Genomic DNA, 17,904 nt, shown 5'->3' with positions numbered 1-17,904 from the left:
ATGAAATCTATACAAGGGTTTCAATGTGTGATTTTAAATTTTAATAAAAATTAACAAAAGGATCCAAAGGTCTTTATCAGGAAGAAGGCTACAGAAAACCACCAACCATAACTTTTCAGAAGAGGAATAAGCTTAGGACTGAATAATAAAATCTGACACACTTTTTCCGCCACCTCATGTAACATTTTTGCCATGAACAACTCACAAAATATTTGGATGTATATTTATATCCTTCTACATGCCTGTATCATTTTTATTCTGAGAACCTTTCCCTAGGGAAGACTATACATTCTGGCATCATGATATAAAAATAACACTTTAAAAACTGGCCAAATGATAAATTATTAGGCAATCTTATTAGTTTAATTCCAAACTGGCTTTTAATGTTCAAGCAATTTTCACCTTTCAGTAGGTTAATTATAAATAACTATTACAAAGAAGAATAGAGTAACTAGATATACTGACCGCCAACACTAATGTAGAGTGCCGACACTAATGATAGTTAGCAATTTACAGTACTGAGTAAACCAGATTTTAAATGTTAAACTCATGAGATTCAACTTCTTAAAAGCTAATGATCAGTTACAAATTAAATTCTTGCTTAACTTTACAAAGTATAAACAGTATTTTTCTTTTATTGCTTAGGGAAATCCACAAAATGTCCATCATCATTTTCTAAGCATGTATAACATCTTCCCACAAAGTGCTCACTAAAAAAGCTCAAGAAAATTCTACGCTACACAAAAATACAAAGACACATATACACACACCATAGCAAATAATAAGAAATCTTTGAATATCATACCTGTATCAGCTTCATGTTCTTTATTCTCATCTGTAAGGGGGTTGTCATGAAGTTTCAAATAAATCTCTATAGCAATTCTTGCTGCTTTAAAGTAAAATGGATGCTGTCGAAGTACATCTTCTAGTTTTAGTAAGTCCACATATGATCTAAGGGTAATCTTCCTCATACAGTATGTATGAAAGTCAAACTGGTCGTCAGTGATTTCTATAAAATGCTGACAGAATTATTTTTTTTATTATACTGAAGTATAACAATGTCAAAGAAAACTACAGAATTCAAACTCTCGGAATTACTTGTTTTCCTATGCATGAAAATATTAGCAAAATAAAAAGATATTAAAAATTACAACCACCCAATATAAATACTTTGCACATCAAATAAGCAAATATAATTGGTATCCCCCAGCACGGTATATGGCATACACCAAGCACTGAATTATTTGGTGAATGAAAAGGAAACACATGATTTGAAATATATGTATTTATTCCTTCCTTAAATCATACTTAAAGCTAGCATGACAAATCAAACATAATTTATTAATATACATAATGATGTAGTACATTGACACATTAAACATTCAGTTTTTATATTTAGAATGGACCTGCAAAGACTATATGTAGTATTTGGTAATTTTTCTAAAAATACAAATTTGAGTCCTACACAATGTTATGCTGGCTAGAGAAATACTGTAAAAAGGACTCAAAGCTTGTATCTTAGGACTATCAAGGGTATACATCACCAATCAACCCCTTAACAAAACAGCTTTCTAGGATAACTTAATGAGCTTTTTATTACTGAAGATGGAGCAGCAATTTGAAACATTCAACATCAATAAAAACATAGCCAAGCTACAAACTTTCTATCAAGTTTTTCACATGAAGAGTAGACAATGGGCAAGTCTGCTGAAAATGTAGTCTATAACATTTCCATCAAAAAACTGAAAAAACGTGAAAACTGATATTTAGAAATCACTCAGTGTGATTTATAAAGAAAAAACTATAGTTGTCCAAAACCTTCAATATATTACAATAAAATGAGAAACTCATATATATATATGGTACTTACTCTCTCAATCTCATGACATTTCTTAAGTGCTTCACCAAATTTATTCATTGCCTTATAAGCCTGGGCACATTCTGTCTGGAACCACATGCACTGCATTTCATTCAAATTCTCTACCGCTGATGTTCCTTCCTATATGAAAAATTATATGCATTCAAGACCATTTCTTACCAAATACACCATTTCACCATAGCATTTAAGAAGGAAAATATGGTCAACTGATTTGAATTCTTTCAAAATAACTTTCTTTTTAACTGTTTTCAGAGTAAGAGGGAACTGTTATTATGTGTAAGAAATTGGAATTATATTTCTGATCACTGAAAAAAAATGTACCTTTGTAAATAATCAAAAGATCTACATAACTGGGGTTGGAAAATAACATAAGAAAGAGAACACTAGCACACAGCGGGTAGTCAATTAACATTAGTTCCTTTCACCCTTAAAAATTCATCTGAATATACATCAATATAAATCAGAGTTAAATAACCCACTGTACAACCAACTAAAAAGAAAATTATGTTTTATACTAATATTGATTTCAGTTTCTTTCTCCTAAGGTAATTTAATTAAAATCCTATTTTGATACTAAAAATACTAGAAAGAAATTTTGAAAAATAAGCAAGATATACAAGTATAAACTATTCATAAGAACACTAGCTGTACAAACCCTTGTAAACTTTGAGCACATTTCTTCAGCCTCTTTTATCAGATTGGCTTTTAGCATGTACTTTGCACACTTGGAATTGATAAATCTGTCTGCTGTGTCCAAGGCCTGGGCCTCATCCATCCACCTCGCAGCTTCTCTAATATTTCCAGCATGCTTATAGAAAAGCAAAATAAACCGGTCAGTATGCTAATTTTACTATGCAGGTAATTAGTTATCTACTGATAAGTAACTAAAACACAAATGAAAAAAAAGGTATTCTTCTGACTGATCTTAAGACCCTAATCAATGTAGATGCATACATTTTGATACTTTTCTGGCCATGTAGAATACAAGCTCTCTGACAGTAAAGACTTGTTTTAATAATATTGTTTACTGTTACACCTCACTGCCTTTATCAGTGTCTGGCACATAATGAATACTCAAAAACAATGGTTGAATTTTAAGAATAAATAATTAATATATTTAAGTCAGAACAACAGAAAGTTCATAAAAGGCATCATGGCTGAATATCAGGGAAATTCTGTTAACATACAACAATGCTTATTTTAAAAAATTATTCATCAACACTGAAAAGTTAAAAAAAAAAAAAAGGCAAAGGTATTAGCCAAATTTCTAACCTAAAGCAACTAGGGAAACATTACTGCCTATTACTGGACATTCCACAATGTGTTTTAATTTACATTACTAGTCCATTTGTCAAAGCCACAAAACAAATGAGCATAACCTGGCCTTGAAAAGTGCTTTTAAAATAATACTTAATTTCATTATTTTTGGTAAATAAATTTTAAGTTTATAATCTCTTCCTTAAGAGCTATTATTACTAATTTGTATTTGTATTAAGAAAAAGAAGAGCCAACTTTAAGATGATGCTAAAACATATGACTGGAGATTCTCAAGTAAGACCAAGTTAAGAAGACAAGTAAAATAGTAAAATCTTCAGTTTCATTTCATTAAGATTACCAGATACTGATCATGGTCAAACTCAAGTGTTAACAGAAACAAACGTCACAGCAAATTACTTTAGAGTATCTATACTGTTACTACTTAAAATCAAGAAAATAACCAGAAATGTGTGTGAATGTATAAAAATATGTAATATGAATAACCACATTTCTGAATAACCATATGCATGTATGTATATCTGTGTGTATACAGAGATATAAATGAGTAAATTATGACCATGACAAATCTAAAAGTAATCAGACTGAGAAATGTTCTATACTTATTCCAGGTTTTACGAGTCATCAAATATATCATTTTTATTACAGCTTTTAGAATCTACAAATTATAGAAAAAAGTTTTTATAAGACTCATTACCTTATAAAAAAAGCGGGAGGGAAGATTTTTACCTTATAGATTTTAGCTTTCACAAGAAAGAGTTCTATCAATGTAGGTGTACTTTCAATAGCGGTATTTATGTATTCCAGAGCAATTGATGGCTGTCCAATTTTGTCATAATGTTGTGCCAAGTAGTACTGGACCCAAAGTAATGTGGTTGGTGGTTCCTCTTTTCCATCATCTTTAAAAAGTGGGGGAGGTGGGTGGGAGAGGAAATAAACCAAGATTAGTCATTACATAATTAAGAGAGTACCCACCTCCAAATGGCTTTATCTTTATTAATAAGGAAAAGTAGTTTGAACCATTTATTTATGTATCTAGCTATAAAACCATCCTTAAATTCATAAGATCTTTGGAAGGGACCATGTTGTCTGTTCTGTATCATTACAGCCCCTAACACATTACCTTGAGTTTAGTAAGAACTTTATATAATAAATATGGCAGATAAATGAGATCAAAGATATAAAAAATTACCCCAAAAAAGAAACTGAAAGGAATGGGGGGGGAGGGATGAGGGAGACAAGTTGTGCTAGTACTATGAAAGTGTAAAGATCAGGATATTATTTATGAGGGGCGAAAAAGGTATCAGAAGAAATTTTGATTTTCCATTAATGTGAGGTTTAAAAAAAAAAAAAGGCCTGACTGCTTAATTGGGTTTCTAGCTAATGTACTAAACTATACATAAATATACTTGTGATGTGGTTGAGTTTTGGGTGATTATATTAACATATTCTAACATTATGCTGATATGCAATGATGTGTAATTTAGGCTGAGTAAAAACTATACCCAAAAAATGAGATTAAGTAAAAATGCTTACTCTACATTTTAGTTCATAATTTTTATATACTCACAAGAAAATGTGTAAGTTAAATATACAACCCACACATTATAAAATACTTTTTTAAATACCAATATCTAAAATCTAAGAACTGTTATTTGCTTTCAAAGAAAGCAATAGATTGCTTATTTTTATCCTAGTAAAAGCAGGATGGCTCAGTGGACAAACAATAGGAGTGGAACTCACCAACTCCCGATCTGATAGATCTGCAACTAAAGTGCTGCATATTCTTGGGCATGTCATTGAACCTCTTCCACATTTGTAAAATATGTAGGAAAATGCTGATAATCAAAGGAACATCATGATGATTAACCAATGAAACCATGGTAACGCCTTCTAAAAAGTATTATTAAAATTAATCTGAGACCTAGAAACAATAATCAACCCAAAAGCAATGAGCACCCCAGGTCCCATACTGGGGTTTCCCACTGTAAGAACCAGGGCTCCTTTGGAAAAACAACTGATTCCAGGTCTGCTATGGGCAGCGTACCAGATGAGCTGGAATATCTTGTCATACCAAACTGCAAAAAAGCTATCAACTACTACACCATGGTATGTGAAGGCTGGAGCCATTTGAAACTGCAATGATTTAAAACATCAAGTATGTTTAAACCCATGAATTCATAATACCTTTAAAATGTGCCCTGGCACCTCTGAAGGATGCTACTGAGTGAATTCATTATTTTGAAAACTGGTAAAGAACAACAACAACAAAAAGTAGGAGAAACAGAGGACAGAAACAGCATTTATCTTGCTTTTCCTATATAAAAACCAAAATACTGGATAAACAGGTAACAGATGGAAGGCAAATTTCTCTTGTAAGATAACAGAAGATGAAAAAAAAAAGATAACAGAAGATGAATGATAGACTATCACCAGTTTGTAATTCCTGACAGTTGCTAACACACAAAACAAACACTAAATGCCTCCTGATGGAAGAATATACTACCACCCTCCACCCATGAAATAACCACCTTGCTCACCCCCTATATTTAAAACAAAACAAACCAAAAAAAGTGAATCTCATTAATCCTCTACTCAGACCTGTCCATTAGAAGTTTCTGCAAGGATGGAAATGTTCTGTATTTGCCCTGGCAAATATGGTAGTAGCAACTGGCTTTACACAGTTACTGAGCAGCACCTGAAATGTGGCTACTGCAACTGAGGAACTGAATTTTTAATTTTATTTAATTTAAAAAATTTTAATAGTCACATGTGGCTAATAGCTATTATACTAGACAGCACAGCTCTACATCCAACTACCAATTTATAACAAATTCAGAGGACAGAGGAATAACATGTTAAGCAACACCATGAGAGTCCATTCAGCAAAATCTGGACTGTAGAAAAACTTAAGAAAAAAACCCAATTTTTTAATCAAATAAATTGCAGGAAAAAGAGCAAATAGAAAACCTATAGATTTTTTATGAGAGGTGAGCCATATCAAACTCGAAGTACAGATTTCATATGAATCCTCAAACAACTTCAAAGCCAGGGAAGAAAAAAAAAATGACATTTCTAAGATAACTGGAAATGTAAGCATGGACTTTTTTCTTTGATCTTAACAAAGTATTAATGTTCAGGTGTGGTGATGATAACTTTGGTTATGATCGTTAGAATACTGAAATAGTCATGGATAAAATGATGTGATGTTTGGGATTTGCTTCAGAATAACATGCGAAAAGAGGGAAGTAGGTAAGAATATATGAAATATGTTTTCCCATGAGTTAAAAATTATTGAAACTGGATGATGGGTAAATGATGGAGGATCATTGTATGATTAGATCTAGTTTTGTAAATGTTTTAAATTTTACATTTTTTTCCAGTAAGATGATTCTCTTAACCACATATTTTCACACAATGTAAAAATTAATGCATCTCCATCTTAAAAAAAGTTTAAATATGCTAAGCTTACTGTCTAAATAATGAACAATACTGACCTTCTGATTAATAATTTCATAATATATTAAAAATTTCAAAATGTTTTTAAAACATAAAACTTGAGCACTTACCATTAGGGTTAAATAACCGGCAGCTTTTTAAAGAGGTTTCATAACCTACTACTAATTCTTCTATGATTGCCACCTAGAGTACAAACACACAAGCACACTTTAATAAAATATATATACATGCAGTTACCATTCTTGTACAAAACATGTTATTTACTATTTTAAAGGGCTACATCAACATTCCAAAACACACGCATGCACACACACACTCACGTACACACCCTCTTATAAAACCTCTTAACCTATGGATAAAAACTTAAAAGCAAGTAAACCATGTATTTTTGAAGGTATTAAGATACAACTTTCAGGGTGCCTGGGTGGCTCAGTTTGTTAAGTGCCTGACTCCTGATTTTGGTTCAGGTCATGATCTCAGGGTCCTGGGATTGAGCCCCACGTCAGGCTCTGCGCTCAGCGGCAAGTGTGTTTGTCCCTCTCCCTCTGCCCCTCCCCCTGCTCGTGCTCTCCCTCTCTCTCAAATAAATAGTCTTAAAAAAAAAAAAGATATAAATTTCTAAAAACTTACTGGCCACTCCCTTCCCTGCTAGCATCAAGCTGAGCTAGAAATCAGGAAAAGGTTCGATTAAAAAAGGTAATACTGTAGGTAATATTGTGGATGACTCTTATCTTGGTTCATTTTTATTTCAATTCACATAAGTAACACCCACAATTAACATCTGCCCTTTAAGAATCAAGAATTAAAAACTACGTGAAAAGAGAAATTCCAAAAGTACATAAGAGCATCAACTCTCAATTTTAGAATCCAAGTGAAAGCATTAGTAAAACTGAAACAGGAACATGGGTGGGTTTCTGAAATCCAGGATAGTGAGTGGATGTCCAGGTTCTGGTTTCTCCTGAGTCATGACTATACCACTTGCTCCTGGCTTTGTAAGAGATCTGTGAATACTTTTAATTTATTAATTCCCTTCTTCACTTAATCCATCTATAATGGATTTGTTACTATAGAAGCTCTCCTAAATGACCTCGACTTCACCAATTCAACAGATTAACACCAGCTCTCTCCATTACCTCAGAAAATTGTGAGGACTGAATGGTCACAGCTAGGTTATTCTGGTGCGCCCATGTTCTTCTGCTCCCACAAGTTGAGCTACATGCTTACTAAGTTTTGTTTTCCCAAACCTGTTTGAATCAGTTGCATTTATTATCATCATTACAGAATTTAATTCAATATTATGCAAACTTAATGAGAACAAAAGAAAAAACTGTTTTAAGTTGAATATCGTGGAAAGACTCAAGGATAAATCAGATACTTCTAACAAATTCAGGTTTCAATAATACAACCATAAAGGGGGAAATCATTAATATATAGGCTTCTATAATCAAGACGCTATAATCAAGCGTTCCCACACTTCTGATACTGAAAACAACAGACCACATTTTATGAATGTGATTTATGCAATTTAAAAAAAGAGTGAACGTCATCAATAAAGCCCATACCTTGGGCCTCCCAACAAAAGACTGGAAAATAAGCACACCTTCTGTGCTTAGGTTAAAGTGTTTAGCATGTTTAATTAGTCCCATCTTTCTGATTCTTCACTGTAACTGATTTATTTTTATCCAACCAACATGCCTTGATGTCACTGTACTTGCAAGCAAAATAATCAAAATTAAAACACCCTCTTAATAAGCAATTTGAGCATTATTATACATAGCTAAAAGAGTAAGTTAACTTACTAGGACAGCAAACAAACTGCTGACAGAATTTTTTTTTCTACCAAATAAGAAGAAAGATTACTAAGCTAAACCTTAGTTTAAAATATCACTTCTGACTTTCACCATGAACAAGGATTAGAGAAAATACTGAAGAAATCACTACCTTACCAACTTTTCATACCTACACTGACTCAAAGTAAACAGCAGAAATAAAAGAGAAAATAAGGAAATAATAAGTTACTTGATTAAAAAGAGAAAAGGATGAAAAGTAAGAGGTACAGAAGCATTTAAACCGCAAGACAGGAAAACAGCAGATTCACAAAATGTGTACTATGTACACAGATAATCAAGAATCAACGATTCCAAATACTGAGCGGAGAAATGATAGTGGGGAAAAAGTGGTATTTGGCTTTACCTTTTCTTTATCTTTGTATAATGACCTCAAAGTATTGAAGACTGGTGGACAACCCTTGCTGAAATTCATCCTTAGAAACTTATCCAAACATTCTTTAAACTTCTCACCTTGGAAGAAAAAAATTCTGTTGATTTGCATTTACCCAGACAACTCTAAAATGCATACTTTAATATTAATATGCATACTCGTATACCTAAAACCAAGAAAACAAACTGTAAACCCTACATCATTTTCATTCCTTTGCAATTACTCTCACCAGATAAAAAGTTCAATGGCAGTCTTCTTGGCACCAGTCCCCTGGGATATTTAGTCCAGGCCTCCTCATAAATTTTTAGTCGTTCTAACATATTAGCTGCAAACAAACAAAATAATTTTTATATATAATTATAACTTGTATGTGTTTTCTAGCAAATTATAAATTTCTCCAAGTATATATAAATTCTTATTAAGCAGAAAAGCTGAAGGTGAAAAGAAAATTTATAAATCTAACCACCTAAACATACCAATCATTTTACAATATTTTTCTAATATTTTCATATTTTAAATACCTATAATCATCTAAAATACATAATTTTCTTTATCCTTTCTGCTTTAGGTACCTTTCAGAATCTAAGGACTCAGTTAACTTTAGTTCTAAGAAAAGCTTGGTTATTATGTTTCCTTTGCTTCTCTACTATTCTCTTCAGCCTATCCTTTATTTTAGAGCTTTTGGATCTATCCCCTAATCTTCCATTTCTCCCCCTTTCTTTTATATTTTCTTTTACTCTCAGCTGAGAGCTCTCCTCAGTTCAATCTTCCAGTTCACTAACTTCTCAGTTGTGGACCCTCTTCCATTCAATCTATTAAGATTTTTGTGTCAATAAATAGGCTTTTCGGGGTGCCTGGGTGGCTAGGATGGTTAAGCGTCTGTCTTCACCTTGGGTCATGGTCCCAGGGTCCTGGGATCAAGCCCCAAATCGGGCTCCTAGCTCAGCGGGGAGCCTGCTTCTCCCTCTCCCTCTCCCCCTACTGATGCTCTCTCTCTCTCTGTATCTCTTTGTCTCAAATGAATAAATAAAATCTTTAAAAAAAAAAATAAGTAGGCTTTTCATTTCCTAGATTCCTAATTGGTACTTTCTCATAACTTTTCATATTTCATGACTGCAATTTCCTTTTTTCATCTTAGATTCCTCCATTTACTCCCTTTTGCTGTACTAATGATTACCATTCCTGTGATAGTGTTCCATAGTAGTAAAATATTCTTTGTTACAAGGTTTCTCTTGTATATATCAACATATCAGTAATGGCTCACTACTGGTCTTGAGGGAGACAGCCTCAAATCAGATCACCTTGGCTAAGGACCCTATCTGTAAATGATGTTTCTGGGTCTGTCCTCACAAGTGGGTTCCATTCATGGGAGAGGGTGAAGGAGAGTTGTGGGCAGAGTCTCTGGACCCAAGTTCATTTGACTGATGGAAACTGAGTCCCTCTTCCCACAAAGGAAGCAGTACTGTTCTTTCAGCTTGGCTACATTCATGTGCCCTTGGCAGGCCATGCTGCTGTGGCCACAGAAGTTAAGCTTGCTTCTTTCCTTTAGGGAGACATCTCTGTAAGTAAGGAGACATTTCTGTCAGTAGGAATTTCCCTTTCCATTTTTTATGCTGCCATGCCATTTGTGAATTTTTAAGTTGTTTCTGAAATTCTTCTTTCAACTATTTCTATAAATGTGTAGAAGAGAGGTTTCAGAAAATGCTCAATCTGTCATATTAAATGGAAGTTTAAAACTGTACTTATGTATTCAGATTTTGGAACCAATTCTTAACCACTATTTTTCTAGTTATGCTTTTTCAATGAGTTAATAAAATATTTATCCATAAAGGGAGCAATTAAAAACTTAAAACATCTTAAACAATACTACCTGGTTTGAGTGCCTTTTCCAGGCCTTTGTAATAGGCCCAGTTTTCAGGATTTCTCTCTTGTAATCCTCTATAAACGTCAGCTGCATCTTCCAAACGACCTAACTGCAACAGAAGTTCCCCTGATGAAAAACAAATTTAATTAACTAAATATCTTCTGATTATCTCTTTAAAACTTTTCCTTAAACTTCCTCTTAAAACCTCTTCAATGTTGGGAAGTGGATTTGGTATCCTCCTGAATTCCCAATACCCTTTAACAAGACTACCATGTCATTGTCTCTTTTTTTTGAAGTTCTTATGTAGAAATGCCATCCTCTCCACATCCTCAATTATTCAGGTATTGTCTAACTCCAGGCTATTCCCCAAATTCTCTAAACACAGTCACCAAGCCGCCATCTACTGCTTAATTATGCCTAACACAGATAATTTCATGTCTGAATTACTGATCCAATCCAACACTCTAACCTTATGATCTCCAAATCAATTATAAAAGGATTCAGCTATAGCAGCCCACAGTCATGGCCACATTCAAACCTGCTTTTTCTAGCTCTTCCAACTACTAAATAGGGCACCTATCTTGCTTTAAGCTTAACTGTCTTGTTTAGCTTATTCTTGTCTCACTAATCCTAACCTTCAATCTTAGAGAAAAACCATTCCCTTTTCTTCAGACCCTGCAGTAACTCATAGACTCACTGCTGGTTTTCTCTGGGCTGCATAGCCAATCTCATCCCTAAATGACATTAACAGCCCCAAATATCAAAATCAGTCTCAAAACCTAAGGCTCCCTTATTTACCAATTTTAAGACCTGGATCATCCCAAATGTTTGCTTGTTACACACCTTCTCACAAAAGGAAGCAGGTCATTAGCTGAACAGACAGAGACACCGGTTTCACTAGAAATCTATGAGCTCCAAAATCAAATGAGCCTCAAACACTGCTCAGGTACACTTTTCCTTATCCTTAACAGGCTTCCATCCACCAAAGGTATTATCTTCAAACCATGCTTGACTTCACCCCTGCACCCTCTGCTCTCATCAGACAATAAAAATGAACATTTACCGAGTGTTCACTGTTTGCCAGTGACTTTTAAATGTTTCACATGCATTAAGTAATTCAACTCTCAAAACTCTATTATTTTCATCATTTTAAAGCAGAGAGAACTTAAGTAAACTTGCTGAGGGACTTTCAGATAGTTAATTGTTAGAATCAGGATTTGAATCCAAGTAATTTGGCTAAAAAAGCCCATATTCTTAACATCTATTTCAGTGGCTCTCAGCCAAAGGCACTTTTGCCAATATCAGGAGACATTTTTTGGTTATCACAATAAGTGATGGGGTAATGCTACTCGTATTCTGACAGGCAGACACTAGGGTATGCTGTTAAGTGCTCTACAACATATGGGAAACTTCCATCCCCAACATCTCAGTCCCAAAACAGTGCCAAGGTTGACAAACCTGCTCTATACTAATCAAAAGCCTACGTCACTGAGAACAAAAAATCCTGCAACTTTTCTCCCCTACATTACACCCATCCAACATTTCCTTTCCTTAATTCTCTCCCACCTTGTCTTTGTAGAAGGAACTGGTGGTGTAAGAATTAACAATGAAACTTTCGGCTTAACTATACCCACTCACCCACTCCAGAAGTTTGCAAATTATTCAGACCACTAACAATGCCTTTATTACTGGAATTTCCAAAGATTAATGTTCTACTCTCGGTTCCTTTCTATTCTCTTTATATATCCGGTCCCCATCACCTGACTCACTAAGTAGGAATACTTTTTGGAATGAACTGATGGCTGTTTCCTATTTCACTGAGAAAATGGAAGCAATTAGAAGAGAACTCCCAAATATCCACTACATCTATATATCTACTTGCCTATATATTCTACCCTCTCTTGCTACTATGAACTATTCATACTGTTATCTATTATCTAAAGCTGATCTTTCAACTTATCCACTAGATCACATCTTCCCTATTGTATTAAATATTCTGTCTCTACTGGATCATTCTCCAGTGAGCATAAGCACATACTGTAAAAAACCTTTTGATTCTGTATTCCATTTCATCTAGCACCACCCCACTTACCTGTTTCCCTAGACAACAAACCTCCTTTTGAGTCATCCATGCATGCTCTTTAATTCCTTGACTTCCAATGTCATTTAATTCTAGCTGATTTGTTTGGGGTTTTACCACCCTCCTTCCAAATTTTCAGAAGATGCTTTTGTTAAGGTCACCAATGACTTCCAAATTCCTAAAATCCACTGATCAACTCTGAATCCTCACCTAACTTGACCTGTCATTCTTTCTCACTAATACAGTTATCAAAAGGATCAAATGAAATAATGTACTTAAGAGTATTTTGAAAACTATCATGTAGTTTGATAAAGAAACCAAGGTCCAAGCCTTGTGACTGGTCATACAGCTAGTTATAGTAGCCAATGAAGGAACCCGAACTAGTTTTTTCCAATCTTGTGATCTTTCTATAAAGTCAGAAATCCCCTCCCTTTATAATAGATTAAGGGATGATCAACTCAAATGAAAGACAGCTGTTCTGGATCTGTAGTTCACAAGTGAGCTCCAGCAGAGGTAGAGACTTCCATTTTTTTCTTGCATTATCCTCTGCGGAGAGCGCATCTGGCAAATAATGGTTATATCCACTATGCAAGCTCAAGTATCGCACTTTTTTAGTGTTCAACTTCAACAAGAGCCAAAGGAATCTGAAACCAGCAAACATCAGTTCCCTGGACTAAGCCAGGCAAAGAGACATTTCAGATGGTAATTCTTAGAAAAATACTTCTATTTTCAGTTACTTTGTTATTCTTCTTTCATTTTCTATAATCAGTTCCTCAACTTTTAAAACTGAGACTCCTTTTTCTTGGCCTTCTAATAAATGGCAACACTGGAGATCTTTAGGGATCTACCCCTCTTATCACAATCCACACACATAAAGCCAAATCTCTGGTTTCAATTCATATTCTATGTCCAGAAAGACATCCAGATAAACTAGAAAGACCTCATAATTGCCTCATATATACTTCAGTAAAGACTGATTATCAATAAATATTACTGTCAATAACACATTCAGTTTTGCTAATAAGCTGTTCCTAAGACATTTATTCCCGTCTTATAAAATTAAGCAATTACCTCCTGTGTTTTGATTAAACCCTATTAATATCTTCAAGCCAAAGACATTTAAAGAAAAAAATCCTAAGTCACTTCATTTAATGATTTTATTTTTTGCAATTATTCTTTCTTATATTAATATCCATTGTTGAAATGTGTATTTTTCCGACATTACAAATTATTCAGTGTGTATGAGCAAGAAATAGATTTTCTATCACCAAAATGCTGAATTATATGCAATTATCAGCAGCAACTAGATTTTTTAGTCTTGCTCTCTGTCATAACTAATTACTAGAATAAATGAAATCCTTAAAAAAAAAAAAATACCTTCGGCGCACCTGGGCAGCTCAGTTAAGTGTCCAACTCTTGGTTTGGCTCAGGTCATGATCCCAGGGTCCTGGCTAGGGCCCCACGTCAGGCTCCCTGCTCAGCGGGAAGTAGGCTTCTCCCTCTGCCCCTCCCCCACACTTGTGCATGCACAGGCTCTCTCTCAAATAAATAAATAAAATCTTAAAATAAATAAATAAAAATAAAAAAATTTTTTAAATACCTTTGGTTTCTTCTACAGCAAGTTTATCACAAATCTGCTTTTCATAGGTACAAAGATGTTCCAGGGCTTCTCTATAGAGACCTGCTTCCCGAAGAACTTGGTTCTGATATAAAAGGAGTTCACTATATTCATAATCCACTTTATCAGGGGATGTCTATATATGGATATAAGGAACACTAACAGTAAGAATTTTGTTTTCGTAATGGAAAACTGCTTATACACTCAAAATACATACAAGAAATCAAAGGATAATAACTGATAAAATTCATTTTCTAAAAATTCTTAAATATCTGTCTACACAGCAACTAAATAAAAAAATGACAATATTAACTTATAACTCACTGAATAAAGTAAGAATCCCTAAGTCCTTAATATAAAAAGTAAATGGGGGAGAAAGGAAAGCTCTTACTTAACAGAATGTCAAATAATAAATCTAGAAAAAATAAGAGTTAGAGAATCACCACTTTGCAACTATCATAGAACAGTTGATTCAGGCAAGAATCACAATCGATGAATGTTAAAACTAGTGGTAAGTTTGATGAAGAATAGGCAAGAAAATCTCAAACTGTTTACTAAATACAAAGAGGAACAAGTAACAATTTTTTAGTAAAGAAACCTGGCAGACACCACCTTAACCAAGTAATTAAATGGAACAGACAGACCTTATGCTTCTCAATGTGATGAACTGAGAAGGGCTAAACATAACTCCTGTAGTTTCCTGCCAAAAATTCTTAATTATATCTAATAATGAAGAAACAGCAAAGAAATCCAAATTGATGGACATTCTACAAAGCACTTACTGTACTCTTCAAAAATTTCAATGTCATGAAATACAAAGTCTTCAAAACTTCCAGATTAAATCAGACTGGAAAGAATTGATAACTAAATACAAAGTATGCTTCCAGTAATGGGGGGAAAAAATCTTAGAAATGATATAAATAGGACAATTAATACATTTTGAATATGGACTGTGGATTAGATAATAACAGTCTATCAATGTTAAATTTCCTAATTTTTTGATAATCTACACCATACTGTGTATAGAGTTAATAACTATAGAGTTATTCTTAGGAAGTATCACAATGACAGATTTAGGAGTAGAAGATCATGGTATCTGCATTACTCTCAAATGTTTCAGGAAAAAAATTTAAAAAGATAAGTAGATAATAGAAATTGTAAAGTAAATGTGTCAAGTATTAATAATCAGTTAATGTGACTGAACTCCTATCTGGAGTTCTTTGTACTATTCTTGCAACTTTTCTTGAAGTTTGAAACTATTTCAAAATAAAGAGTTTGCAAGTCTATATACACTTCTTTTTTATCATTATACTTAGAATTAGACCCAGTTTACTAGGTCTGGCTTCTGGCTGTTACCTGTTGTGTTTTCCTAAATTCTTCTAAAATCTTTGCTGCCATTTCATAATCTTCTAATAAGTGGTAAGCAATAGCATAACCAATCCATGATGCTCTCTGTGCAGGGCGAAGCTGAAGTAATTGATACCTCGTTTCCTTTAAAGGGGAAAAAAAACACATTTTTTTTCTTAGGTTTACAGTGAAAGCAAATGCTCCTAAAAAGATCATATTAATTTACCCAACAACGCTGAGCAATTTGCAACACAATCCTGGGAATAATAACAGAAAACAGCTTCAGACATCCATATTGTGTAGCTTTATAGGAGCAAAACAATATTTGGTAAGAAGTACAATGAAGCCTCCAAGATAATCTTGTAACTGTTTTAAAACTTAAGACCAGACTGCTTTATTACTTCCTGAACTACTTAAAAAAAAGAGAGAGAGAGAGACAGGATGGAGAAGAGTACAGAAGAAAAACTTTTTTAAAAATACAGAGCCCAACTACTGAGTTAAGATCTATAGAAAACAACTGAGCAGGTACTACACATGGCTATACAGATCTAAATTAATAGACTGATTTAAGGGTTAAAATACAGACACAAAGAATAGTCTCAATGGAGGTAAAAAGAAGAAACAAACAGGCTTTCCAGAAAAATGTGAGAACTAAAGGTTGTATTTACATGTTAATAGCAGACAAAGGCATTGCCTATTTGAGGAACATCAATGTTAATTTTCACTGAATTAACTCCATTCTACACAGTAATCCAATTCTGCCTCAGAGTAAAATAACTTATTTTAAAAATCTGATTAGTCCAGTCATAATATACACAATCACTACTAGGAAGAGATGAATAAGATTAAATTAAATTGTTTAAGAACGGAAAATTTTGTTTTCAGTAAGTACTCAAAAAAGTTTTAAATATTTTAATACTACTTTCCCCTTAGAATAAAACAATTGGCTATTTTACTTACCCTGTAACCCTCAAGATCTCTCATTTGAATCTGCAGTAAAGAAAGGTCCCTTAAGATTTGAAGATTGTCTTTATCCCATTTTAACGCATTCCTATAACACTTAATGGCTTCATCATATTTCTTGTCTGACCTCTGGAGAAGGCCATAAACATGCCAACCTAAAGGATTTAGTTAAGGACACAACCTACAAGTCAAGAAATAATATTCCAATAATATTCCTCAAGAAACTCAGAAAACTCCAGCTATTTATAAAATTCTAAGCTTTTTAAAAAAGGGAGAGAATATAAAGATAGAAGTTTAACACACTGGAAAACAACACAGCTTTTTGAGCCAAAGAAAATATGTCTCACCTGTCTTATTAGCTGTGACCTTGGTAAGTTACTTAGTCTTATGTTTCCTCAATTACAAAATGTAAATAGAAAGTCTATACAGCATAGTTTCATAACTAAACGGAAAAGACTCATACAAAATAAATACTCAATAAATGTTATGAATTATCTATTTACTGAAAGCAAGCGTGCATGCGCATGAGTGGGGATGGGGAGGGTGTGCAGTACACAGAGGGAGAGGGAGCATCCCAAGCAGGCTCTGCATCACTGATCTGGATCTCAGGACCCTGAGATCATGCATGACCTGAGCTAAAATCAAGAGTCGGATGCATAACCGACTGAGCCACCCAGGTGCCCCTGGAATTATCTTTACTTTTAAAAGAAAAAAGAGGGAATGGGTATATACATGACATAATTATTTTACATCATGTACTTTTCTTTAGCTAACAAGATCCTTAGTATAGAATGCTTAGTGCAGTACAAAGTTCCTAAAAGTCAACACAGAAGATAAAAACCACATATAAGATAAAAATTCACTTAGCAAATAATTATTAAAATATCTTAATAATCAGGGTGTAGGTGACCAAAATGGACTATTTCCCGCATTCAAAAAATTTGAGGTCTAGTAAGGGCACAGATAAGTAAACTATAGTTGGTTGTAAAAGATGCTATAAAGGGGGGAATATGTAAATAATCCCACTCCCCTAATACAGGTCGTTTTCACTTTAGATCTTGATTACTGCACAGTCACCCATCCTCCTACCTTCAGTCTCTCTCTGCTTTTATGCTCTCCAGAGTAACCCTTCTTAAAAACAAACAAACAAACAAAAAACCCCACAAAATCAAAAGAAAACAATTCACTTCCCTTTCAGA

The 17,904-nt window shown here is 33.8% G+C and overlaps 1 protein-coding gene across 5 annotated transcripts in view; it reads right to left on the bottom strand.

The window, feature by feature from the left end:
* NAA15 (N-alpha-acetyltransferase 15, NatA auxiliary subunit) overlaps positions 1-17,904 on the bottom strand; it is an 80,351-nt gene that overhangs the window by 27,486 nt on the left and 34,961 nt on the right. For all 5 annotated transcript variants that reach the window (XM_027597863.2, XM_027597864.2, XM_027597866.2 and 2 more), the window contains 11 exons: positions 16,703-16,860; positions 15,752-15,886; positions 14,378-14,531; positions 10,704-10,823; positions 9,063-9,158; positions 8,807-8,913; positions 6,724-6,796; positions 3,884-4,053; positions 2,535-2,687; positions 1,871-1,999; positions 806-1,019 (listed from right to left, as the gene is read on the bottom strand). In XM_027597863.2, the coding sequence (XP_027453664.1) occupies positions 806-1,019; positions 1,871-1,999; positions 2,535-2,687; positions 3,884-4,053; positions 6,724-6,796; positions 8,807-8,913; positions 9,063-9,158; positions 10,704-10,823; positions 14,378-14,531; positions 15,752-15,886; positions 16,703-16,860 (1,509 nt within the window). The remainder of the gene's footprint in view (positions 1-805; positions 1,020-1,870; positions 2,000-2,534; positions 2,688-3,883; positions 4,054-6,723; positions 6,797-8,806; positions 8,914-9,062; positions 9,159-10,703; positions 10,824-14,377; positions 14,532-15,751; positions 15,887-16,702; positions 16,861-17,904) is intronic.

Source organism: Zalophus californianus, chromosome 2 (assembly GCF_009762305.2).
Source record: "Zalophus californianus isolate mZalCal1 chromosome 2, mZalCal1.pri.v2, whole genome shotgun sequence".
Lineage (NCBI taxonomy): Eukaryota > Metazoa > Chordata > Mammalia > Carnivora > Otariidae > Zalophus > Zalophus californianus.
Note: the sequence above shows the minus strand (reverse complement) of the source record. Positions and strands in the feature narration are given on the sequence as shown.